General features: G+C 36.0%; 1 protein-coding gene across 17 annotated transcripts in view; it reads right to left on the bottom strand.

Moving 5' to 3' along the window:
- The window catches only part of MYO9A (myosin IXA), a 247,598-nt gene that overhangs the window by 152,302 nt on the left and 68,716 nt on the right, over window positions 1-26,580 (bottom strand). For 12 of the 17 annotated variants that reach the window (XM_023552876.2, XM_064267321.1, XM_023552874.2 and 9 more), the window contains 4 exons: window positions 13,720-13,819; window positions 12,057-12,113; window positions 7,375-7,475; window positions 4,456-4,582 (listed from right to left, as the gene is read on the bottom strand). In XM_023552876.2, coding sequence (XP_023408644.2) covers window positions 4,456-4,582; window positions 7,375-7,475; window positions 12,057-12,113; window positions 13,720-13,819 — 385 coding nt within the window. The remainder of the gene's footprint in view (window positions 1-4,455; window positions 4,583-7,374; window positions 7,476-12,056; window positions 12,114-13,719; window positions 13,820-26,580) is intronic. The other 5 variants (XM_010593724.3, XM_010593726.3, XM_003413812.4 and 2 more) reach the window with 3 other exon arrangements.

The raw sequence follows: 26,580 nt of genomic DNA, 5'->3' as shown, positions 1-26,580 counted from the left end.
GGAAGAAATCTTAATGAGATCAGCAAACATACAATAGAGAAAAAGAGAACAGAAAGAAAATACACCAGTGATTTTAAAACTGACCAAAGTGGAATTTAAAGTGTCCCAGTCACCCCACTTCCCAAAAAAATAATATAAAAGTAAATATGACAAAACAGCTCTTTTAAAACTAGTTTGTTTTCTGATCATAAAGGAGAAACATTCTTCATTGTACAGAACATGGAAAATACAGAATAAAAAAACATTTTAAAAATGTTTAAAAATCATAATCCCACAACCTAAAGCCAAGGACTAGAAAGTGACTGCATTTCTTGAATCCCAGGAACATTGCAAGAGATTACTGATTTATGTGTTTCAGACATTTATTTTTATTTACAGATGTAAAACTTTAAGATAAAGTTGGCGCTTCCTTGGCTCTCACTCTCTCCCCAAAGGCAAATACTATATAATGAATTTGACATGTATAATTTCACTTTATGACTTCATACTTTCATATACATTAGATTATTCATAAATAGCATATTGTATTGTCATGTGTATTTAAACATTATGTGTATGGTATCATACTGCCCATATGTTTCTGAAATCGATCTATGTTGATAATTTAGATCAAACTTATTCATGTTAACTGCCATATAGTCTTCCAGCATGTATAATCTATTCCTCTTCATATGGGCATTTACTCAAATTATAATTTTGCAATATTAGAAGATAAACTGCAGTGAATATTCTTGCATATGAGTTGAAGAGTTTCTCTGAAATACACATCTGAAAGTAGAATTACCATGTTGTAGGATATACCTTTTTCAGCTTTGTAGGATATTGCCAAACTCCTTTACACAATTTTTCCAATTTGGGATCTCAGTAGCAGCACTGAAAGTTTCTAATTTTTCTAAACCTGGACTATATTTGGTATTATCAGACTTTTGATTTTTTGCCACATCAATGGGCATGAAATAAAAAAAACAGGTATCTTGTAATAGCATCCATACCTTACAGAGATAAAACATTTATATACTTTTATGCAGAAAGTATAACATAAAAGCATATCCAGCAAATAGTTTTAGATTCCAAGGGAAAACTGGGTTATAAAACTATCTAGGGAGGCACTACCCTACCACCAGCAATTTATGACCAATTAAGAATTGTTTAAAGAATGATTCCAAACCACACTGAAAGAATAAATATCTACTAAATATTACATCAGAAAGAGATGCTTTGCAGCACCCATTGTTCAAACCTCAAATTCTAAAACCTGGAAATTATTTGAGGCATATTAACTTCCCAAAATGTAGTAAAACTAAAAATGAACAACCAATGTTTAAATACAAAGTTTCAGTGTTTCTGATATATTTAAATATGTGAGGAAAATAACAAAATGCCACCCAAAACCCAAAACCAAATAACAAAGCTAAGAAAAATAAGAAAGAAACATGTGACAGAAGCCAAAGTTATATTGATAGGTATATTTCTAGATTTAAACAATCATTATTAAAAGTGAGCACTTAAAAATAAATGATCTGTGCCATGTATTCCACAAATCTTTAGAAAGGAACAAACAAGGTTGGTAACAACATACAAGAAAGGTCACTTTCATATGCTTGGAGGGAGAATACGAATTGGGCTTGGGCTCAAAAATAAGATTTGCTATCAAATCACATTAGCTGTCAGTCATACTTTAACACTGGTAGGCCCAACTCTCAGAACTGGATTTCCTTTTATTTATTTATTTCGTAAACCAATACTTGAGTTTCCTCTTTTAGTTATCTGAGTTACTCAAATAACTCCCACTACAGAAGGAATACTGCACTAGAACCAGAAAGAAGCCTTAGTCCTTGTTGAATACCTGGACTTAAAAGTAAGACCACCATTACTGTATTACCACAATACAAAATTCTTTACTAAAATATCACCTGAAATGCCTGCCTGAAAAATACCATCTGTTCTCTGATCTTCACGACCTTCGAATCACAACCTTCAGACAACACACTCCACCTCCTGGTCAAACTTCTTTCCAGTGAGTGAGTATAGTTCTAATTCAAGGTACTCCCTTCTCCTGTCCCTTCCACCAGGCTAACTCATTCCATTAAAGTTAATAAGCAATGCTCAGTCATGTACAGAAAAAATAAACACTGTAAGGTTAGATAAAGTAAGAGGCAGTCATTGCTTTCAAAGAGCACTGCAGACTCGGACATAAACTAGTAAACAATTAACTTTACACTACAGAAGTAAAACTGAATTACAGTAAGCAGAAGAAAACGCTCTATGCTTAGGGTATGGGTTTAGAACATTTAAAAAGGTTAAAAGCCATGAAGTGGCATTATGAGCCAAGATTTGACAGATTAGTAATATTTTAACAGAGAAAAAGCAGGCCGTTCATAATCGTCAAAAATTAGAAGCAATGAAAATGTCCTTCAATAGGTGAAAGGATAAACAAACTGTGGTACATCCATGCAATGGAGTATTATTCGTAATAAAAAGAAATGAGCTATCAAGCCACGAAAAGACATAGATAAATCTTAAATCCATGTTTCTAAGTGAAAGCAGTCGGCCTGAAAAGGCCACATTGTATGCTTCCAATTATATGACAGTCTGGAAAAGGCAAAATTATAAAGCCAGTAAAAAGATCAGTGGTTGCCAGGGGCTGGCAGAGAAGAAATGGATAGATGAAGCACAGGGGATTTTGAGGGCTGTGAAACTATTCTGTAGATCCTGTACTGGTGGATACATGATATTATTCATTTGTCAAAACCCACAGAACGGTACAAGACAAAGAGTGAACCTTAATGTATAAAAATTTGTTTAAAAAATCATTTAAAAGGTCGGTGATCCCAGGATGTAATGTAGACTGTAAACAGAGCATCTAATTGTTTCATACACTTGTATGAAACAACCTCACTGAAGGGGCTGAGGACAAAAAATTTGACCTAAATTATTCTGAAAATGAGTGGTGTCTGTAAAACTAAAGGCAAAAGGAACTGTACATAAGTATTATATTCTAGTTGAGATAAAGCAGCTTCCCACAGGTTATGGGTTAAAAATTGATACATGTATACTGGAATTCAACAATTAATTACATGGATGGCAGATAGTGGAGTCAAGTTTCTCACAGCTGGAGGTGAATTTACAGATAAGCAAAGGGGAAAGGCCAGAATGATCTATATAGTAACGGATTGGTTGAGGGCATCACTATGAACTCATGTTCAGCTTTATATAGATACAGACAGTTACATATATGTAAATGCGTTGTTAGATGCCATCGCATCAGTTCTGACTCACAGTGACCCTATGTGCAACAGAACCAAACTGCCTGGACCTGTGCCATCCTTACCATCACTGCTATGTTTGAGCCCATTGTTGCAACCACTGTGTCAATCCATCTTATCCAGGGTCTCCCCCTTTTTCGCTGACTCTCTACCTTACCAAGCATGATGTCCTTCACCAGGGACTGGTCCCTCCTGATAACACGTCCAAAGTATATGAGACAAAGTCTCACCATCCTCACTTTCAAGGAGCACTCTGACTGTATTTTTAAGACAGGCTTGTTCATTCCTCTGGCAGTCCATGGCAGTCCATTCAATATCCTTTGCCAACACCATAATTCAAAGGCATCAACTCTTTTTCAGTCTTCCTTATTCATTGTCCAGGTTTTGAACACACATGAGGCGACTCAAAAGATCATGTCTTGGGTCAGGTGCACCTTAGTCCTCAAAGTAACATCTTTGCTTTTCAACACTTTAAAAGAGATCTTTTGCAGCAGATTTGCCCAATGCAATACATTGTTCGATTTCTTGACTGCTGCTTCCATGGTGTTGATTGTGGATTCAAGTAAAATGAAATACACACATACATTACCTTGCTCTGTCAGCTGAGAGGCCCTATAAGAAACAGCATCCCTTTTGAGACAAATCTCTTAAGATGAGAGTTTAGCTGAGAAAACATGGGAAATCATCACTACAGGAAGAAAGAATACAGTAAAAAACATCTTGATGGTGGACGAAGCATGGGAGGAGATGAGGACCTTTAAATCCTATTCAGCCCATGAAGAAAGGAAAAATAATACCTTTTCTCTCTACCCATTCAGATACATATTATCAAATAAAATAATCTAATCACAATCTTAGTAGGAGAAGAAATCTCAAAAAAAAGGAGCAAAACTAGAATGAGACCAGAACATTGGAGTCTAGAGTAGAAGTACGCATGCTTTCCAACAAACTGAGGGATTATGAATTTCTGGGACAAGGGAAGGAAGGCAAGGGAAAAAACCGGAATCTTCTAAAGATTATGGCACACTCAATAGCAGAATAATGTAGATAACAAGAGAAGTTCCATCTTTTGGACAAACACTATTAATAAAAAGCATTAACCCATTTACACTTATAAAACAGTTGTACAAAATAAAAAATGAGAAGTTACCCAGTATTCGAAATGACAACTGAAAATGTAATCACTCACTTCCAGTAATTCTGAAACAATAGGCAGTACTTCAGGATTACAGATATCTATGGAGTCATCCCGGTATGTCTTCTTTTTATAACAGATATTGCCCAAATGTAGTATTGCTGACAAAAGGGAGAAAATTCTGTGAAAATAAAAACATCACAAATTATAGCTGGTATGTGTTCTCAAAACTCATTTCATTTGAAAATTCTAGTCAAGCAAATTAACCAGTACAGATATGAAGTACTTCACTTTCAGAGAAATAAGAAATATGAGAATAATAGTTTCAACTATAACTAAAATTTACTGAGTGTTTACTATATGTCAGGTACTGTGCAAAGTGCTGTATATGATCTTACTTTCAGTATTGTATCATTTGTCATAGTTGTTTCAAAGGGACTTCCGGCTATTGCCTGAATTTGCAACAGTGTTTCAATATCTAATGCCTTTCTAAATGCTTTTCGGCCTGTCTGGAATGCCCTTTCCCTGCACTATTTCAATCTATAAATCAGGATCTCCAAAAGAAAGGCCTCGGAGTCTCTATTTTTGTAAGTTTCTTTTTTTTTTTAATCAAGTACCTAGGTAATTTTTTTTTTTTTATGATTAGGTATATTTAAGAGATATTTTCTTACATCATTTTATACAGTCCCCAATATATGCTTAAAAAAAAAAAAACACTAAGCCATTGCAGAATACTATCTAATATCAGACTCCTATTGTGAAACATCTTCCTCTAGACTCTTCCTTCTCACCTTCCCTCCTGGCTCTGAGGAACACATGACCCTCCTCTAGTTAATAACCAATCCCTCCACTTGGGCTGTACATCCAGTGAACTCCAGTTCATTCAGGAGCCTTATTATACCCATTTTCCTATCTCTTACCTGTACCCACAAGAGCTTTCTACCAAACTAGCCTCACGTTCACTTCTATTTTAAACACCCCACATCTTCTCTTTCCCTTTGCAAACAATCTTCTTAAGATGTTAATTTATATTCCTTGCCTTCACTCTGTCATCCTCCATTCGGTACTGCATCCTGGCATCTGCTCTCCACTGATTTGCCTCATGGTAGTTACCGAGAATGTCCATGTAGCTAAGAAAGTATATTATGCCCTCGTCTGACGTCGAGAGTCATTTAACATGGATGAACACCCCTCCTAAAAGTCCGTTCCGAAAATCCTTATATATACACATCTTTGTGTCCTTGTTCACCTACTTTCTTAGAATAAATATGATACACTCCTGAGAATTTAACTAGGTATTTTCCTAAAAGTAGGAGTATTCTTATTAAAGATATTGCTTTAGGAACCTGATAGATATACTTTCAGGGATTCTGAATCGAGATCTAATTTCTCAAATGAATTTTAAGAGTTTAATGTTTGAATCATTCACATGACTCAAACAAAATATAAGTCAATTATAAAATAATAAAAGTATTCTGCATTAAATTAAGTTTTAAAAGAAATTAGAGAGTAAACTTGATATCAACTGACACATTTTAAAAATTAATGGAAGCCAAAAGACATAAAACACAAATTCAGGAGCCACTTTTTAAAAACTATTTTTAGTATTCTCATATTTGCTAATCATATTGTTTCAACAATTTAGTTTCAATAATCAACAAATAAATGTTTTATCAAACACAAACATAATATGTGATAGTCTCCAGAAATAAGTCATATAAACAATCTAATATACTACAATTCAATATAAAAAAGATTGATAAATATGAGTAAGAATCTCAGTTCTCAAAAAGCTTATAATCTTGCATTAAAACATAATAGTAAGTATATCAAAGGACAAAATATCTTAAAATCCACGAGGCAGAAGAAAAGCATAGCTAAAGAAAAGTTCATAAAACAGGCAGAAAGTAAGTAGTGCTCTAAAGCAATTAGGTTTCAATCTGCAAGCCAAATTTAAGGCTGCCTGCAAGGCTGTTGTGTTAAGGGGGATTCCGAAGGTAAACCAGAGCTCAGTAGAAAAACTAACTTAACCCTTATAAAAAGATCACAGCAAAGATCTGCTGAATGAAGATTCATAGCAATGCCGTAAGCACAAGGCAAACAAGAAAACGGTAAAACTGATAACCCACTACTCTAGTATGAGCTTATCAATCACGAGATTAAAAACTGACAACAGAAATCAGATCTGACATATTCACCAAACTACTTTACCACAGAAAAAAAGAAAAAGTAGAGTCAAGGTGCCTTTGATTCTCAATAGTTTATTTTTAAATATAATTTACTTCATCTTTATCTCAACCTTTTTACATTTCTCTTTTGTAAATGATCTACAGTGAAGAAAATATATTTAGTTCAAGAATAGAGGCATAAATTACAAATACAGAGGAAATAAACAGAAAAATATTTTTTTATTTGTAGATGTTCACAACTTAGTAAGATTAGAGATCACTGACAGAGAAAATGAGAAGCTAAAAAATAGTGTGATAAAACAATAGCTTTTAAGTAAGGTCCATGGGTGGGCTTCAGGGGCACAAGTACTCTTACAATTACAGGCAAAAGTTGATGAATGTACAATTTACAGCAAGAGGAGCTCCACCACTCATCAGATTCCCACAGAACTGACAACCAAAATAAAAAAGCAGTTCACAACAAATCTTTTAGAAAAATCAATTTTGTAAGTAACACTTAAGATGGAGGAGGCACCAGACCAGCAATCCCAGTTAGAAAACTGCTCAAAAGGACCAAGCAAGAGGACTCTTTTAAATACACATCATGATTGGTTCTCTACTACGGGTATAAGGGAAATCCTGATTGCATAGTGGTTAAGTGCTATGGCTGCTAACTAAAAGGTCGGCAGGCGCTCCTTGGAAACTGTATGGGGCAGTTCTACTCTGTCCTATAGGGTTACTCTGAGTTGGAACCAACTTGACAGCAATGGGTGTACGGGTATAAGAATACAATAAACAAACTCACTGTCTTCGTGTCTTGGGAAGAAATCCTACCATTTCCATGGCCAGTTGTAAACGTTCAAAGTCATGCCTCAAATCTTCCCCCTCCACCGTGAAGCAATCCTGCTTTTGTAAAAGAAAAAGAAAAAACCAAGATTACCTAGTGAAAAATAACATGAGTTATTTAGAAAGATGGCAATTTTAGATAAACTCACCTATGCACAAATGTAAATTAGATACGGTCAAAGTCAACACAGAGCTTAACCTACTACAGGGATGCCAAATAAACCCATACCTACCAAAATACCAGCAGTATTTAGTTCACAGACTCCCTCTCACAGTCACTAAGGCAAAGATCTCAAGAGTGACTTAAAAGAAAGGACTAGCAACACTCTTTTTAAAGTGTGCTAATACCAACTTTGATTTCGATTTTGAGTGGTTCTTTAGCATTTGGGATATTCGAAGCATTTAAGAGAGCTCAATTCCACACACAAATGTTATTTATTCAACAAATAATAAGTGCCTACCATATGCAAGGCACTGACCTAGATGCTGGGGAGACAAAATAATTTTTAGAACATTCAATAATTTGAGAATTGGAGCCTAGATTTATGTAATATAAACAGGTTTATGTTACATTTATATTAGATATAAATTGTTTTAATGAAATTAAAGAGACGATAATCAGCCACCAAAAGAAAGACATATATGTGAAAGTGTAAAAACTCACAAAGAATATACTTTATGAGTCAGTAAAAATAGTGGTTGATTATCACATAAATAATATTACTTTCTTAGTGTAACCCTTGCATTTTTAATGTCCCACAGAAGTCAAACATTAACACTATGGACATAATCTAAATCTCTAAAAAATAAGTGAGTTTTTTAATACCTTTATTGCATGTTCTCACAGACCCTTGTAATTACATTTTTTAAAAAACTCTTCACACTTACACTTATTTTTGTAATGCCTATCTTCCTAAGCAGTGTTCCATCAAATACACAATGAACGCAACAACTGTATCTGTCTAATCCATTAATGATCTTCAGCATCAAGTCAGTGCCAAGAACATAGTGGATAATCATTGAACTAAATATATAATAGTACCTAAGAAATGAATTGCATGAAAGTCCTTTTTAAAAAAAAAACTAAGTGTCAATTTACAATTTAAAGAATATTTATCCAGTATTTTTTTTATCTACCATGTACAAAAAATCTAGCACTGTGAGTTAATGAATATATTACATATAAAAAGTTCAAAATTAAATATTAAGTTTTGCAATGCTACTGAAAATAATTTTATTATCTATATGGAAAGGAACGAAACCCTGGTGGCATAGTGGTTAAGTGCTACGGCTGCTAACCCAAGAGTCGGCAGTTCAAATCCACCAGGCACTCCTTGGAAACTCTATGGTGCAATTCTACTTTGTCCTACAGGGTTGCCATGAGTCAGAATTGACTCGACGGCACTGGGTTTGGTTTTGGTATATGGAAAGAGCCTCGGTGGTGCAATGGTTAAGCGCTCAGCTGTGAACCAAAAGGTCCGCAGTTCAAGCCCAACAACCGTTCCACAGGAGAAAGATGCAGCAGTCTGCTTCCCTGAAAATTACAGCCCTGGATACCTGAAGAGGCAATTCTACTCTACAGGATCGCTATGAATTGGAATCGACTAGGTGGCAGTGGGTTTTTTTGTTTGTTTTTAATGGAAAGGCGCGTATGCCTAGGTTAAAATTTTAATTTACTGCAAAAAAAAATTCTGAGAATCTATGCATTTAATTTTCTGCCTATAAAATTTTTGGTAAACAATACATTTTATAGACATCCCTATGTCCTACTCACCAAATTTTTAAATCAAATGTTAACACATTTTTCATCTGTAGTAAAACTTCTAAAAAGCTATTTTGCTTTTTCTGTCCCCAAAACCACAAACAGTTCATTCATTTTATGACTTAGTAAACATTTTCTATAACAAGCAAGTGAAAAAAAATCTATGCTTCCACTTGTGTAAACTCAATGATACAGAAATGATTCTCATAATTCATAACCTTCTTATCTACCCCCAAGTGAATAAAACAATTCATCTTAACGTATAAAATACCTGGAAAGTAAATTATAGAGGCAGTAAAATACATTTATATTTGCTGTTAATTCTGTTAATCTTATTCAAATGTTCTTCAGAAATACAAAATGGTCTCAATGAATATCAAAATCATAATCACTTTTTTAAACTGCATATTGACGACCATTACTATTTCCCTGATGACAACTGTAAAAGAGCAACTAAGGACGGATTAATCTACCAAAACTGAAATTCCCTCATCTTAATTTGGATTGTCCTACAAGCAGACCTTGAGACCAAAACGTGAATACAAGTAGTAGGAGGGTGAGAAGTGATATAGGGAAGGATACCCAGACCCAGTGCCATCGAGTCGATTCCGACTCATAGTGACCCTACAGGACAGAGGAGAACTGCCCTATAGGGTTTCCAGGGAGCGCCTGGCGGATTCGAACTGCCGATCTTTTGGTTAGCAGCCATAGGTCTTAACCACTACTCCACCAGCGTTTCCAATCTTCAAAACACGCGGAGATAATTACATAAACACTTACAGGTGGGAAAAGAGATCACAAAGGTTACATAACCCATATAAGGTCAAGAACTTTGTAAATCACAGGGCTGGCCAAATCAAAATTTATCCAGTTCCTCTACTCTCTCTCATGCAACACCACTACTGGAGCTTATTTAAAACAATAACCCTGAAAAGGAATTAATCATATGGTGGGCAAGAACAGCTCCCTCACAACAGTGATAAAAGCAATTTTCTCACTACAGTTCCCCTTGAGATCTACACAATTCCATAACATATATGATAAATAATGGTAGCACAAACGAAAGAACAGTCCTTTAACAATCCTTACTCTCTATAAGGCTGGTCAGAGTTATAACTCATAGGAATAAACATTTAGCTACCCCTAAATATAAATACACTATAAGGAGAAGCTAAGAGCAAACATCAAATCCAAGTATCCTCAGATTGATTTACCTGCTTTTATTACTCAACTTGAGAAAAATAATGAGAAATTAATCAAAGTTGAACCTATAATAGATTTGAAAACCCTCTGGGGCATAGTAAGCAAGAAGATGGTGATGAAAGTCATGTTGACAGGAGATTATGACTACAACGTTCTTCTAAAGGAGAAAGAGGGATAATGATTTCAATGGAGGCAGCAATGGTGGCAAGAACATTTACTGTGTACATACTAATGTTAGGCACTCTATCAAACTCTTTATAAGCACTGTTTAACACTCACAAAACTTAAAGACCATTATTATTCTCTTAAATAAATGATGAAAACAAAACAATTAACTGACCTGATAAGGGTGTCAAGACTAATAAGTGAACAAGTCAGGGTTCAAGTTAGGCCTGTCTAATCCAGAATCCAAATTCAAAGAATTACTTAGAATGTCTCTCAATAATAACAGATGAGTTCACATATTCACTATAAGCTCTCTGCAAGCAATCCCATCTTCTATTTGCAGTTTCCCACTCCCACACCTATTTCCCAATATGAAGAAGTCACTTGGTGTAGTAAGTGAAGATGAAGAGTGAGCTTCTCAAGTAGTAAAACAACTTAAAATTTTTCTACTAAAATTTATCAACACCTATAAATTTAAGTGTCTAATATTTACTTTCCATAATGTCAAATCTGAAGCCCTAAGTTACTTGTTTTATTATGAAATGGTAATACAATTAAACTTTTCCTGCAACAAAAAATTAAATAATACCCACATATACTAATTCTTTTTTTACCACCTGTCAATTTTGAAAGAGGCTAGTTTTGCAATTAGTGGGGTTTCTATTCACATGCAATAAGAATTAAAATCATGATTCTTTAAAACAAGGACTCAGAAATGTTATGTATACTGGAGGAATACGTAGTTAATTAGTTCACTGTTAATTAACAGACAGACAGACATAGATAAATGTGTGTGTGGGTGTTCTAAGCCTTTCACATCTGACCTAATTCCAAGCTGAAGGGAAAAATACTCCTGGTGCTCTTTTGGGGTTACAAACTTGTCCTTGTAAAATGTAACAAATGAAACTAAATTTACCCACTCATTTTATGTTTGTATCATATACACCCTTAAATCACTCAATTAAAAACATAAAATCATCTGATTTCTAGGATTTATAAAACTTGAACTTTGGAAAAATACATAAAATCTATTTTTTAATTGCTATTAAAAAATTAAAAATATATAATGCATTCATTATGTGAAAAGACTCATTTTATAAATAAACAATAATTGCTTCTCAAATGGGTAATGAAACTACTAAAAGATAATTTTGAAAAATAGCTCTCAGCAAAAAAAAAAACTGTAGCTTGTAAGAATCCACGTTAAGGCTAAAGATTCAGAGATGCTGAGGTGGTGATAAAATTTTTGTTTGTTAAAATAAATCCTGAATTAAAATTAGCAACAGACAACATCTCCCAAAAGTAAATAGACTAGTTTTGAATCAACAAACCATACCCATACAAATCACTCAATTCAAAAAAATAAAAAGATAAATTGATTTATCTTGCCTCGTTTCTACTTTGAATTTAAGCTAATTTTCTATTTGCCTAAGTAATGACATGGATGTAATCAAATGTGCAAAGTGAGGGTCCTTTAAAGGAACACAGAATATTTAGGTACTTGTACTGACCGGCTCAGTGTCATAGCAATAATCATCCCAGCTTTGTCTGAGGGGTTTCTTTGTTATCTGAAAGCAAGGCAGATTAGTTAGGTAGAAGTAATGGTTATCACACTTCTCTAATCATCTTTTAGACGCAGTGTGCAGGTAGCACTGCTGCTATCCAAAGAAAGGTATTTTGCAGAGCAGCATAAAACAAAAAACAACTAAGTATAAGTATTCAGATTCCAGGAGAACGTATACTACTGTGCTCAACCCATACTTGCTACTGTTCAGCGACTCTGGTATGAACTGCTGAGTCCCATATCCTTTGAATATTGGTATTTGGTAAGAATATGTATCATAAGGCCACTTAGAAAGATCCAGAAGAAAAGCAATGAACCCTGGATTTCTCTAATACTAACAACTATCAGCTCACTTGTAGGCCATCAGTACTTTGTATAAAATAAAATACTCAGTATCATACCAGAAAGTGACGTTTTTAAAAATTTTGAAATTCTCTATATATTAATACAAAGAAAGTTGTTAGTTTATATTAATAACACATAAATAGTTTCAAAATTAAGAAATGTCAGTTAAACAGCATATTGTTTATCTTAGGGAAAATCTGAAGTGTTACTTTCATGACCCTAAATACATATTAAAATTCTGGGGCCATCATCAGAGTGTCAGTTTGTTTTTAAAACATTCATAAAGATTTTTTTAATTATCATAAAAGGAATTTCTTTTTGAGGCAAGATATAATCATTATAAAACCTGAAACCTGTTGCTGTCCAGTTGATTCCGAATCATAGCAATCCTACAGAACAGAGTAGAACAACTCCACAGGATTTCCAAGGAGCAGTTAGTTGGTGGATCTGAACAGCCGACCTTTTGGTTAGCAGCCGATCTCTTAACCAATGTGCTACCAGGGCTCCAAGATAATCATTACATCTTGCCTCAAATAATCAAAATATAATGGTAAAAAATCTACAAGTTAAATGATTTATTGTTATACCAATGTTATTAACATTGAACTAAAAATTTGGTATGAGGAATAACAATAAAATTGGGGAAACCAATGTAGCAAAAAATTGGGAGAATTACTCCTTATTCCACTGGAGAAGTTATTTAAAAAAAAAAAAAATTTAATAGTGAATTTTGAGTTTCAAGAAAAGATCCAAATTCTCTAAGTCACTAGCCTTTGATGAATTTCACTTGAATTTACAAGAAGATTGCTCATTAAATTATAAGAAGTCCTGTATGTCAATATCAATCATAATATCCTGCAAAGAGGTAGGTGCGTTAGACTTAAAAACATGCAAATGAGGTTTAGGTAAACCCTTCTAAAGAACAACCATTAATCGTTACTAACATTTACATTCCTGGGGTCTGGAATGGTAAATAATTTTGGAACAAGCAAACCATTTTTCTAATAGAGTGGTATCAATAAGGTTTATTATTTTCTTAAAGATGCTTACAGAGAACAAAATGCTCACATATAACTTACCTTTTAACACTTACATGAGGGAAATAATATTTTTTTAAGTTAAAAAATGCATCACATACATTTGTTAGAGTGCATATATGAAAATGCAAGTTAATATCCATTAACAGGTTCCATAAACAGAGTTACTATTCGATAGCTGAAATTTAACAATGCTCCAATTTCAAAATGTTCTTCATGAACTCTCACCTGATTGAGATAATGATATTCCTCAGGTTGCTTAAGATGGAATGCTAACCTCTCTTCTTCACTTGCTCCAGCCAGGAGGTAATAGAATACATGATAATTCCTGTTGGAAACATACAGAAGTAGGGTATTATGATGAATGTGATTTGTGATTATCATTAAAAAAAAAAAAAAAATTAAGGAGTAAAATGTTTCCTCTTTCCATAATTTTCAATATAAATATGGTAAATTCAATATTTAAATACTCCCACAAAACAGAACGAGGTTTCAGGTGCTGAATACAAAAAAGGAGGGGTGACAGCAGCAAAAATGACATTAGGAACTTCAAATATGCTCTATTCCATGAACGCAATGAGAAACCTAGCAAATCTGTCAGAATCAACTTTTTCAAAGCTCTGGAAATTAACCAAAAGCTTCCAGCAATGCACAGAGTATTTATTTATACAAGAAAAACGGCTGAATCTCAATTTTAAAAAAAAACAACACAGCATTTTGATCTTGGTCTATCTGATTTCTCACTTGCCATATCCACAGTGCCCTTGAAAACCAACAGCCTGCAACACCACTGAAAACCTGCTACCTGACAGCCATCAGAAGGGGCAAAACGGGGCTAAAGCTCATTCAAAGCCTCATTCCCAGAAAAACGTAATTATCTGACCTGTCCCGGGAAGCGCTCACTTGCAAGGCTGTATACACTTGACATGATTCAGAACTCCCCAATGTAAAAAGCCTGTTTCCAGGTGAACTTGTTGAAAACAATGATAGGCAACTGTTGAACATCACAGGTGTCTCAAGCAGTGGATAAGAGTTGGGACAAACCTTGAAATAACCACAAAGCTTAAGAGGAAAAGCTGGGGGATAAGATCTCTTTGAAAAGCTCCAAAATATTCCTGAGACTCTAGAACACCACTTGCATGCCTAGGGTTATGGCTGTGCCCAGGTCTGTGTGCATGACCAGTAGAGACCAGAGAAGGTCTTAAGCTCTCACCTCTGACAAATCTTGAGGCTCTGCATAAGCAAAAAGTAAAGGCTAAGGTAGAGTTCTAATACGACTAGCTGAATGTTGAAAGTGTGCCCCCAATAAACACACAGAGCTCCATGGAAAACACTAGAAGACTTACTGTTCCCAGACATATAAGGAAATCTCTGTACAACCACTGGCTGACAACTAAGATAACTATGCCAAGACTTTAGTGGCCATACATGACAAAGAATATACAGACTTTACAGAATTAGCAGGAAAAAAATCATCAAAGAAACGGCAGCAATAAAAACGATAACCACCAACCCTGGGAAAAGAGAGAATCTCATTTCCAGAGTTTCTACATTGTATTACTCAAAATGTCCAGTTTTCAATAAAAAATTACAATACATGCAAGGAAACAAGAAAGTATAGCCCACACACAGGGTAAAAAAAATAACACTAACTCTCCCTAAAGAAGTCCAGGTGCTGGACATCCTATACTCAAAAATAAATAAATATATATATACACACATACCCACCTGCAACTTTTTCTTTTTTCATTCAAAGAATTAAAAGAAATCATATCTAAAGAGTTAAATAAAAGCATGAGGACAATGTCTCACCAAATAAGGAATATCAGTAAAAATGCAGAAATTTTTAAAAAATAACCAAACAGACGGGAGGAGGCAGGGCCAAGATGGCACGGAGTAGTCAGATGCTTCCTGTAGTCCCTCTTAAAACAAAGACCCAGAAAAAAAAAAAAAGTGAATCGATTATATATGACAATCTAGGACCCCTGAACATCAAAGGCAAAGTTGAAGAGTTGAACTGAGCAGCAGGGAGAAGGAGACATGGTTCAGAAACAGCAAGGAGTTGCGAAATCTGACCCAGTGGGAACTGGCACCCTGCATCCTGGATTGGCTGCCGTGTGTGGTAAGGCAAGCAGCGGTGCTCAGGACACGTTTTCCACATCGGGAGACACCGAATGGCAGAGAGTCTACTCAAGCTTCGAGAATCAGTGAAAAGCAGTGCTCAATCAGCAACAGAGAAGTAATGCGTCTAACCTACCGCATGGATCAAAAAACATCCCCTTTGGGAAGAACCTCTCTCCAATTTACTGCCCCCTCCTGGCTCTGAACCCAGGCCCCAGGCTGGCTTCAGCTATTGCCATGTCCCCTAGGCCAGAAGTAGGAGCCGTCGCGTGCCCTGAGCCATTCTCCTGGCCTTGGAGAGGGAGCAAATTAACATACAGGAAAAAATAATCTGCCACCTCCCCTGAACAAGAAACTCAGGACAGGCACATCCCCTCTGACTAGGCACAGGCATAAGGGGTCCATGGACTTTGAATGCCTTTAACCCCTGCACAGACCTGTGTGGGCCCATTTCACCAACACAGGCCCTCATTAGCACAATACAACAGGATATATACCTGAAGCCTATTTTCAACTGTTTTGTCCATAATGTTAAGTGGCGGATTTGTGCATTTGACACCACTCTGCCCATTAAGCAGGGTCCTCACCTATCCACATCACAGGCCTGAGGACTGGTGGCTCCACCCACACCACCTAGCCACCTATGACAAGGATCCAAGTATAAGTGGTGCCTTCCAGTCCTTACAGCCAACAGCACTGGGTGCCCATAATATGGTTGCAAAACCCAGCCACCTACGTGCTCTAGGAAACAAGGCCATGCTTTCCTCTCAGGCACTCAGGGGCAGTTCTGAGTCCCCTGCCTTGCTCAGCACACAACTCCCTACTACAGCCAGGTACCTCTGCCTACACCATTCACCCTACTGGTCTATGACTGTAGGTGATAGCCTGCATCACATACTTGGTGACCAACTACCTGGACACCTGAGCTGAATCCATATAAGTAAACAGAATCCTGGGCTCACATCCCTAGTAATGGTTCTAACCACCTGATGACAGGACGTGAGAGCTTCAAAGGTGCCAAAAAACAAACTAGCTCACACAACCAGCTTATTTGGGCATATAAAAACAAAACAAGAAGCTAGCACACAGCAGACAAAAATAAAATAAACAAACATAATAATTTATCGATGACTCAGAGACAACAGTCGATATTGCAAAAAAAAATTGCCAGCCAAGAATTATCTATCCAGCAAAACTGTCTCTCAAATGTTGTTGTTGTTGTTAGGTGCCGTGGAGTCGGTTCTGATTCATAGCAACCCTATGCACGACAGAACAAAACACTGCCCGATCCTGCGCCATCCTTACCATAGTTGTAAGGCTCGAGCTCATTGTTGCAGCCACTGTGTCAACCCACCTCACTGAGGGTCTTCCTCTTTTCCGCTGACCCTGTACTCTGCCAAGCATGAAGTCATTCTCCAGGGACTGATCCCTCCTGGCAACATGTCCAAAGTATGTAAGACACAGTCTCGCCATCCTTGCCTCTAAGGAGCGTTCTGGCTGTACTTCTTCCAAGACAGATTTGTTCGTTCTTTTGGCAGTCCAGGGTATATTCAATGTTCTTCGCCAACACCACAACTCAAAGGCGTCAACTCTTCTTCAGTCTTCCTTACTCACTGTCCAGCTTTCCCATGCATATGATGTGATTGAAAATACCATGGCTTGGGTCAGGCGCACCTTAGTCTTCAGGGTGACATCTTTGCTCTTCAACACTTTGAAGAGGTCTTTTGCAGCAGATTTGACCAATGCAATGCATCTTTTGATTTCTTGACTGCTGCTTCCATGGCTGTTGATTGTGGATCCAAGTACAACGAAATCCTTGACAACTTCAATCTTTTCTCCATTTATCATGATCTTGCTCATTGGTCCACTTGTGAGGATTTTTGTTTTCTTTACGTTGGGGTGTAATCCATACTGAAGGCTGTGGTCTCTGATCTTCATTAGTAAGTGCTTCAGGTCCTCTTCACTTTCAGCAAGCAAGGTTGTGTCATTTGCATAATGCAGGTTGTTAATTAGTCTTCCTCCTATCTTGATGCCCCGTTCTTCTTCATATAGTCCAGCTTCTCGGATTATTTCCTCAGCATACAGATTAAATAGGTATGGTGAAAGAATACAACCCTGACGCACACCTTTCCTGACTTTAAACCAATCAGTATCCCCTTGCTCTGTCTGAACAACTGCCTCTTGATCTATGTAAAGGTTCCTCATGAGCACAATTAAGTGTTCTGGAATTCCCACTCTTTGCAGTGTTACCCATAGTTTGTTATGATCCGCACAGTCAAATACCACTGCATAATCAATAAAACACAGGTAAACATCCTTCTGGTATTCTCTGCTTTCAGCCAGGATCCAACTGACATCAGCAATGATATCCCTGGTTCCACGTCCTCTTCTGAAGCTGGCCTGAATTTCTGGCAGTTCCCTGTCGATGTACTGCTGCAGCCGTTTTTGAACGATCTTCAGCAGAATTTTGCTTGCACGTGATATTAATGATATTGTTCTACAATTTCCACATTCGGCTGGATCACCTTTCTTGGGAAGTCTCTCAAATATGATGGTGAAATTAGGGCATTTCCAGACAGACAGAAGTTTGGAGAATTTGTAAAAACCAACCAAAATTACAGGAAATACTAAAGGGAGTCCTGTGGTTAGAAAATCAATAACATCAGATAAAAACCCAAGACAAGAACACGGGACAGAACAACCAGATATCAACCCAGATAGGGAAGTCACAAATAAATCAAAGCTAAAACACCAAAAATTGGGGAAAAGAGTCATCAGTATGTAAAAGGTGACAACATTAAAAAAAAAAAAAAAAAAGAGGGACTAAATAATATAGTTATAGATCTTTCATATGGAGAAGAAGTCAAGGCAATATAAAGAAATAATAGATTGGTTTAAACTTAGAAAAATACAGGTAAATATTAAGGTAACCACAAAGGAAACTTAACAATCCTACACATCAAAATTAAAAACAAGACAGGGATAAAGACTCAGCAAATACAAATCAACAACAATGAAAAAGATAAAAAGAAAATACATAAAGAAAAACAACTCAGCACAGAAAATTAAGTAGAACAAAGAAACTGTCAACAACACACAAAAAAAATACATCAAAATGACAGCACTAAACTCATACCTTGCAATAATTACACTGATCGTAAATGGATTAAATGCACAAATAAAGAGACAGAGAGTGGCAGAATGGATTTAAAAAAACACGATTTGTCCATATGCTGCCTACAAGAGACACACCTTAGACTTAAAGAAACAAACAAACTAAAACTCAAAGGATAGAAAAAAATACAATGAGCAAACAACAATCAAAAAACAACAGGAGTGGCAACATTAATCTCTGACAAAATAGACTTTAAAGTAAAATTTACCACAAAGGATAAGGAAGGACACTATATAATGATTAAAGGGTCAATACCCTAGGAAGACATAACCATTATAAATATTTATGTACCTAACGACAGGGCTCCGAAATATATAAAACAAACTCTAACAGCATTGAAAAGAGACATAGAGAGCTCCACAATACTAGTAGGAGCCTTCAACACACCACTTTCATTGAAGGACAGAACTTCCAGAAATAAGCTCAAAAAAGACACAGAATATCTAAATGCCACAATCAAACAACTTGATCTCACAGACATATACAGAACACTCCGCCCAACAGCAGCCAAGTATACTTTCTTTTCCAAGTGTATTTTCTCAGAACAGACCACATATTAGCCCATAAAGCAAGCCTTAACAAAGTCCAAAGAATTGAAATATTACAAAGTATCTTTTCTAACCATAAAGCCATAAAAGTAGAAATCAATAACAGAAAAAGGAAAAAAATCAAACACATGGAACTGGACAACACCTTGCTCAAAAACTACTGGATTACGGAAGAAATTAAGGATGGAATATAAAGAAATTCACAGAATCAAATGAGAATGAAAACACGTTCCAACATAACCTTTGGGATACAACAAAAGCAGTGCTCCAAAACCAAAACCACTGCCACTGAATCAATTCCAACTGACAGCGACCCTATAGGACAAAGTAGAGCTGTTCCATAAAGTTTCCAAGAAGTGCCTGATGGATTCAAGCTGCTGATCTTTTGGTTAGCAGCCATAGCACTTAACTACTACGCCACCAGATTTTCCAAGCAGTGCTCAGAGGTCAATTTACAGCAATAAATGTACACATCCAAAAAGAAAAAAGGGCCCAAATCAAAACATTAACCCTACAACTCAAACAAATAGAAAGAGAACAGCAAAAGAAGCCCTCAGGCACCAGAAGAAAGCAAATAATAAAAATCAGAGAAGAATTAAATGAAATAGGGAATAGAAAAACAATTCAAAGAGTTAACAGGACCAAAAGTTGGTTCTCTAAAAAGATCAACAAAATTGATAAACCACTAGCCAAACTGACAAAAGAAAAATAGGAGAGGAAGCAAATAACCTGAATAAGAAATGAGATGGGCAATATCACAACAGACCCAACTGAAATTAAAAGAATCATAACAGAATACTAAGAAAAATTATATTCTAACAAATTTGAAAACCTAGAGGAATTGGACAAACTTCTAGAAACATAGTACCTACCTAAACTAACACAAAGGTAGACAGTAAATAAACCTCTAACAAAAGAAAAGCTTGGAAAGGTAATTAAAAACCTCCCAATGAAAAAAGCCCTGGCCCTGATGGCTTCACAAGAAAATTCTATCAAACTTTCAGAGAAGAGTTAACAACACCACTACTAAAGGTATTTCAGAGCACAGAAAAGGATGGAATACTCCCAAACTCATTCTATGGTACCAAAACCAGTAAACACACCACAAAAAAGAAAATTAGAGACCAATATCCCTCACGAACATAGAAGTAAAAATCGTCAACAAAATTCTAGCTAATAGAATTCAACAACATGTCAAAACAATAATTCACCATGACCAAGTGAGATTCATACCAGGTATGCAGAGATGGTTCAACATTAGAAAAACAATCAATGTAATCCAAAACATAAATAAAACAAAGGTCAAAAACCACAGGATCTTATCAATTGATGCAGAAAAGGCATCTGACAAAGTCCAACAGACATTCATGATAAAAAATTCTCAGCAAAATAGGAATAAAAGGGAAATTTCTTGACATAATAAAGGGCATTTATACAAAGCCAACAGACATCATCATCCTAAATAGAGTCTGAAAAGATTCCTCCTGAGAATGGGAACAAGACAAGGATGCTCTTTATCACCACTTTCATTCAAAATTGTGCTGGAGGTCCTAGCCAGAGCAATTAGGCTAGAAAAAGAAATAAACAGCATCCAAATCAGTAAGGAAGAAGTAAAAGTATCTCTATTTGCAGATGATATGATTTTACACACAGAAAACCCCAAAGAATCTACAAGGAAACTATAGGAACTAAAAGAAGATTTCAACAGTGTCCTGATACAATATAAACACACAAAAATCAACTGGATACCTCTACAACAACAAAGAGAACTTCGAAGAAGAAATCACCAAATCAGTATCATTTACAATAGCCCCCAAGAAGATAAAATACTTAGGAATAAAGCTTACCAGAGACGTAAAAGACCTATACAAAGAAAACTACAAGATGCTACTGCAAGAAACCAAGAGACCTACATAAGTGGAAAAACATACTTTGCTCATGGATAAACATTGTAAAAAATGTCTAGTCTACCAAAAGTGATCTATAGATTTAATCCAATCTAAATTCCAATGACATTTTTTAATGAGATGGAGAAAAAAATCACCAACTTCATATGGAAAGGGAAGAGGCCCTGGATAAGTAAAGCATCACTCAAGAAGAACAATAAAGTGAGAGGCCTCACACTACTTGATTTTAGAACCTATTTATTATACTGCCACAGTAGTCAAAACAGCTTGGTATTGGTACAACAGATACATAGACCAATGGAACAGAACTGAGAATCCAGACTTAATTTCATCCACCTATGTACAGCTGATACATGACAAAGGCCCAAAGTCCGTTAAATAGGGAAATGACAGTCTCTTTTTTTTTTTTTTAAAGAAGGGGCTGGCATAACTGGATATCCACCTGCAAAAAAATGAAACAAGACCCATACCTCACACCATGCACAAAAACTAACTCAAAATGGATCAAAGACCTACATATAAAACCTAAAACGATAAATATCATGGAAGAAAAAATAGGGACAATGCTAGGAGCCCTAATACATGGCATAAACAGTATGCAAAACATTACTAACCATCCACAAATACCAGAAAAGAAACTAGATAACTGTGAGCTCCTAAAAATCAAACACTTATGCTCATCAAAAGACTTCATCAAAAGAGTAAAAGGACAACCTACAGACTGGGAAAGAAATCTTGGCTACAACAAATCCAATTAGTGTCTGATCTCTAAAACCTGTAAAATACTGCGAAACCTCAAAAACAAAAAGACAAATAACCCAATTAAAAGATGGGCAAAGGATGTGAACAGACACTTCAACGAAGAAGACATTCAGGTGGCTATCAGATACTTGAGGAAATGCTCACGATCATTAGCCATTAGAGAGAAATGCATATCAAAACTATAATGAGATATCATCTCACTCCAACACGGCTAGCATTAATCCAAAAAGCACAAAATAATAAATGTTGGGGAAGTTGTGGGAAGCCTGGAACACTTAAACACTGCTGGTGGGAATGTCAAATGGTACAACCACTTTGGAAATCAATTTGGCACTTCATAAAAAAGCTAGAAATAGAAGTGCTATATAGTCTAGCAATCCCACTCCTTGGAATATATCCTAGAGAAACAAGAGCCCTCACACAAATAGATACATGCACACTCATGTTCCCTGCACCACTGTTCACAATAGCAAAAAGATGGAAACAACCTAGGTGCCTACCAACAGATGAATGGATAAACAGATTATGGTATATTCACACAATGGAATACTACACAACAGTAAAGAACAATGAGAAATCCAAGAAACATCTCATAACGTGGATGAATCTGGAAGGCATTTGCTGAGTGAAATTAGTTGCAAAAGGACAAATATTGTATGAGACCACTATTACAAGAACTCAAGAAAAGATTTAAACACAAAAGAAAACATTCTTTGATGATCATAAGGGCAGGGAGAAAGGGAGCAGGTATTCACTAACTAGGTCCAAAACTACATAAAAAAAAAAAAACTAGATAGTAGATAAGAATTATCTTAGGTGAAGGGAAGGACAGCACACAATACAGCGGAAGTCAGCACAACTGGACTAAACCAAAAGCTAAGAAGTTTTCTGAATACAACCAAACACTTCGAGGAACAAAGTTGTAGGGGCCAGGGTCTGGGGACCATGATTTCAGGGGACATCTAGGTCAACTGGCATAACAAAATTCATTAAGAAAATGTTCTGCATCCCACCTTGGTGAGTGGCGTCTGGGGTTTTAAAAGCTAGCGAGTGGCCATCTAAGATCCATCAATTGGTCCCAACCAATTCGGAGCAAAGAAAAATGAAGAACACCAATGACACAAGGAAAATACGAGCCCAAGAGACAGAAAGGTCCACATAAACCAGAGACTCCATCAGCCTGAGATCAGAAGAACTAGATGGTGTCCAGCTACCACCAATGACCACCCTGATAGAGAACACAACAGAGAGTCCCTGATGGTGCAGGAGAAAAGTGGGGTGCAGAACTCAAATTCCAGGAAAAAGACTAGACTTAATGGTCTGAGACTGGAGGGACAGTGGAAGACATGCCCCCAGACTCTGTGTTAGCCCAAAACTAAAACCATTCCCAAAGCTAATTCTTCAGACAAAGATCAGACTGGACTATAAAACAAAAAATGTTACTCATGAGGATTTGCGTTTAATGGGCAGCTCCGGTCCAGAGGCAAGATGAGAGGCAGAAAGGGACAGAAGCTGGTTGAATGGACATGGGAAATCCAGGGTGGAAAGGAGGAGTGTGCTGTCACATTATAGAGAGAGCAACTACGGTCACATAACAATGTGTGTATAAATTTTTGTATGAGAAACTAACTTGAGCTGTAAACTTTCACTTAACGCACAATAAATAAATAACCAAATAGAAATTCTGGAGTTGAAAAGTATGATAACTGAAATTAAAAGTGCACAGCAAAAGATTTGTGCAGCCAGAAGAAAGGTTACATCACAAGCAAAAGATCTCAATAATACTAACAGCTTATTTCTCATCAGAAACCATGGAAACCAGAAGCCAATGAGAAAACAAATTCAAAGTGCTGAGAGAAAAAACTTCCAAAATCCAAGAACTTTATATCCAGCAAAATTAGCTGTGAAAAATAAATGAGAAATTCAGACATTCCCAGATAAACAAAAACTAAGATATCGGTCACCGACAGGTGGGCCCTACAAAAAAATAGTCAAGGAAGTCATTCTTCCAGATGAAATGAAAGGACACTAAACATGACTCAAACATCAAGCAATAAAGAGCCTCAATAAAAATAATTACATTGGTAAATATAAAAGACAGTAAAAACGTATTTATTGTTTTAACACCTCTTTCCTACTATTTGATGTGAAAGATAATGGCATAAAGCAATAATTTATAAACCTGTTGATGGGCACACAATGTGTAAACATGTAAGTTGTACGAGAGTAAAAGCATAAAGGAGGGGGAAAGGAATGGAGATATATAGGAGCAACGTTTTTATACATTATCAAAGCTAAGTTGTTATTAATCCAAACTAGATTGTTATAAGTTAACATATTAATTGTAAATCCCAGGGCAACTACTAAGAAAATAATGCAAAAAAAGTACAGTAAAAGAAACAACAAAATTAAAATGGTATGCTAGAAAACACGTACTTACACAGAAGAAGGCAATAATGGAAGCAAACGAGAACAAAAAAGTAATATGATAGATAGAAAGCAAATAGCAAAATGGCAGATGTAAATCCCACTTTATCAATAATTACATCAAAAGTAAATGGGTTAAATAATCCAAACAAAAGGCACAGAACAGATAAATAAAACATGATTCAACTACATGCTATCTACAAGAGGCACACTTTAAGTTTCAAAGACACAAATAGGTTGAAAGTAAAAGGATCGAGAAAGATAGCATATGAACAGTAATCAAGAGACAGCTGAGTAGCTATACTAGTATCAGATAAAATAGACCTTAAGACAAAAAATATTATCCCTATAGACAAATGAGAACATTTTTAATACCAAAAGGGCCAATCCACAAAAAGATACAATTCTAAACATACACGCATCTAACACAACAGAGTCCCAAAATACATAAAGCAAAAACAACAAAACTGAAGGGAAAAACAGATAATTCAATAATAATAGTTGGAAATTTCAATGCCTCACTTACAATACCAACCAGAACATCAACAAGGATAAAGAAGACTTGAAAAGCTGTATATACTAATCAGACTTAAAGATATCTACCCAACAACAGCAGGATAGACCTCTTCTCGTGTTCTCTGACCATCTTGGAGTGAAACCAGAAACCAATAACGGAAATCTGGGACAGTCACAAACACGTGGAAATTACATACGACACTCCTAAATAGTCAATGGATCAAAGAAGAAATCATAATCACATGGAGAAATAGAAAATATTTTGAGATATACGAAAACAAAAGTATAAAATACCCAAACTTATGGGAAACAGCTAAAGCAATGCTTCAAAGGAATTTTACACTTATAAACCATATAGTGAAAAAGAAGAAAGACCTCAAATCAATAATCTAACACTCCACCTTAATAAATTATGGGAAAAATGCAAACTAAATCCAAAGCAAGCAGAAATAAAGAATAGAAAAAAATCAACAACAAATCCAAACACTGGATCTTTGAAAAGATCAACAAGATTGACAAATCTTCAGTTAAACTGATCAAAAAAAAAGAGAGAAGATTCAAATAAGGAATGAAAGAGGGGATATTATTGCCAATCGTAAGGAAATGAAAAGGATTAAAGGAGAGTAAAATCAACAATTTTTTGCCAACAAATTACATGACCTAGATGAAATGGACAAATTCCTAGAAAGATGCAAACTACTGAAGCTGATTTAAAAAGAAACAGAAAATCAGAATAGACCTATAACAAGCAAAGATACTGAATTATTATTGAAAACTTGCCACAAAGAAAAGCCTAAAAAACCCCACTGAATTTACTGGTGAATTCTACTAAATATTTAAAGAATTAACCCCAATCTTTCACCAACCAAACCCAAACCCACTGCTGTCAAGTCGATTCCGACTCATAGCGACCCTATAGGACAGAGTAGAAGTGTCCCATAAGGTTTCCAAGGCTGTGATCTTTATGGAAGCAGACTGCTGGTGGGTTCAAAATGCCGACCTTTCAGGTTGGCAACCAACTGCACCACCAGGGCTCCTTAATCCTTCACAAACAGTGGGAACATTTCCTATCTCATTCTACGAAAGCCAGGACAGTAAAACCTGCAAAAGCCAGAACCTGTGTAAGGCAGAAACCTGTCAGAGAAGGAAAACTCAAATATTTTCAACTAACAGACAGCAATAGAAAAGTAGTAAGACTGTGCCCTGTCAAAGGCAGAAAACTTGTAAGACCCGGAAAAGCAAGGCAGTCTCGTCAAGTTCTGGCTCTCTCAGGTTTCCGTGTATGGCCCTGATCCCAAAACCAGATAAAGAAATCACAAGAAAAGAAAACTACAGACCAATATCTCTTAAGGATATAGATGCAAAAATCTTCAACAAAGTACTAGCAAACCAATCTAATACAATAAGAATAACACACACACACATCTGCAAGTCAAATCCAGCCAGATGACACAGAACCAGTTTGTAAACTTTGGACCTTCACTTCCCACTCATTTTTCAAACCCAAGCTTATACCCCCACCATGCCATTAAAAACATGTTAGAAAAAATTACTAATAACCTCCTAATAGAAGCACTTAACAGCTCTGTAAATATTTATGAAGCTAGTTCTCGTCCCGAAACTCTGCCCTTTG

Source organism: Loxodonta africana, chromosome 13 (genome assembly GCF_030014295.1).
Source record: "Loxodonta africana isolate mLoxAfr1 chromosome 13, mLoxAfr1.hap2, whole genome shotgun sequence".
Taxonomy (NCBI): Eukaryota; Metazoa; Chordata; class Mammalia; order Proboscidea; family Elephantidae; genus Loxodonta; species Loxodonta africana.
Note: the sequence above shows the minus strand (reverse complement) of the source record. Positions and strands in the feature narration are given on the sequence as shown.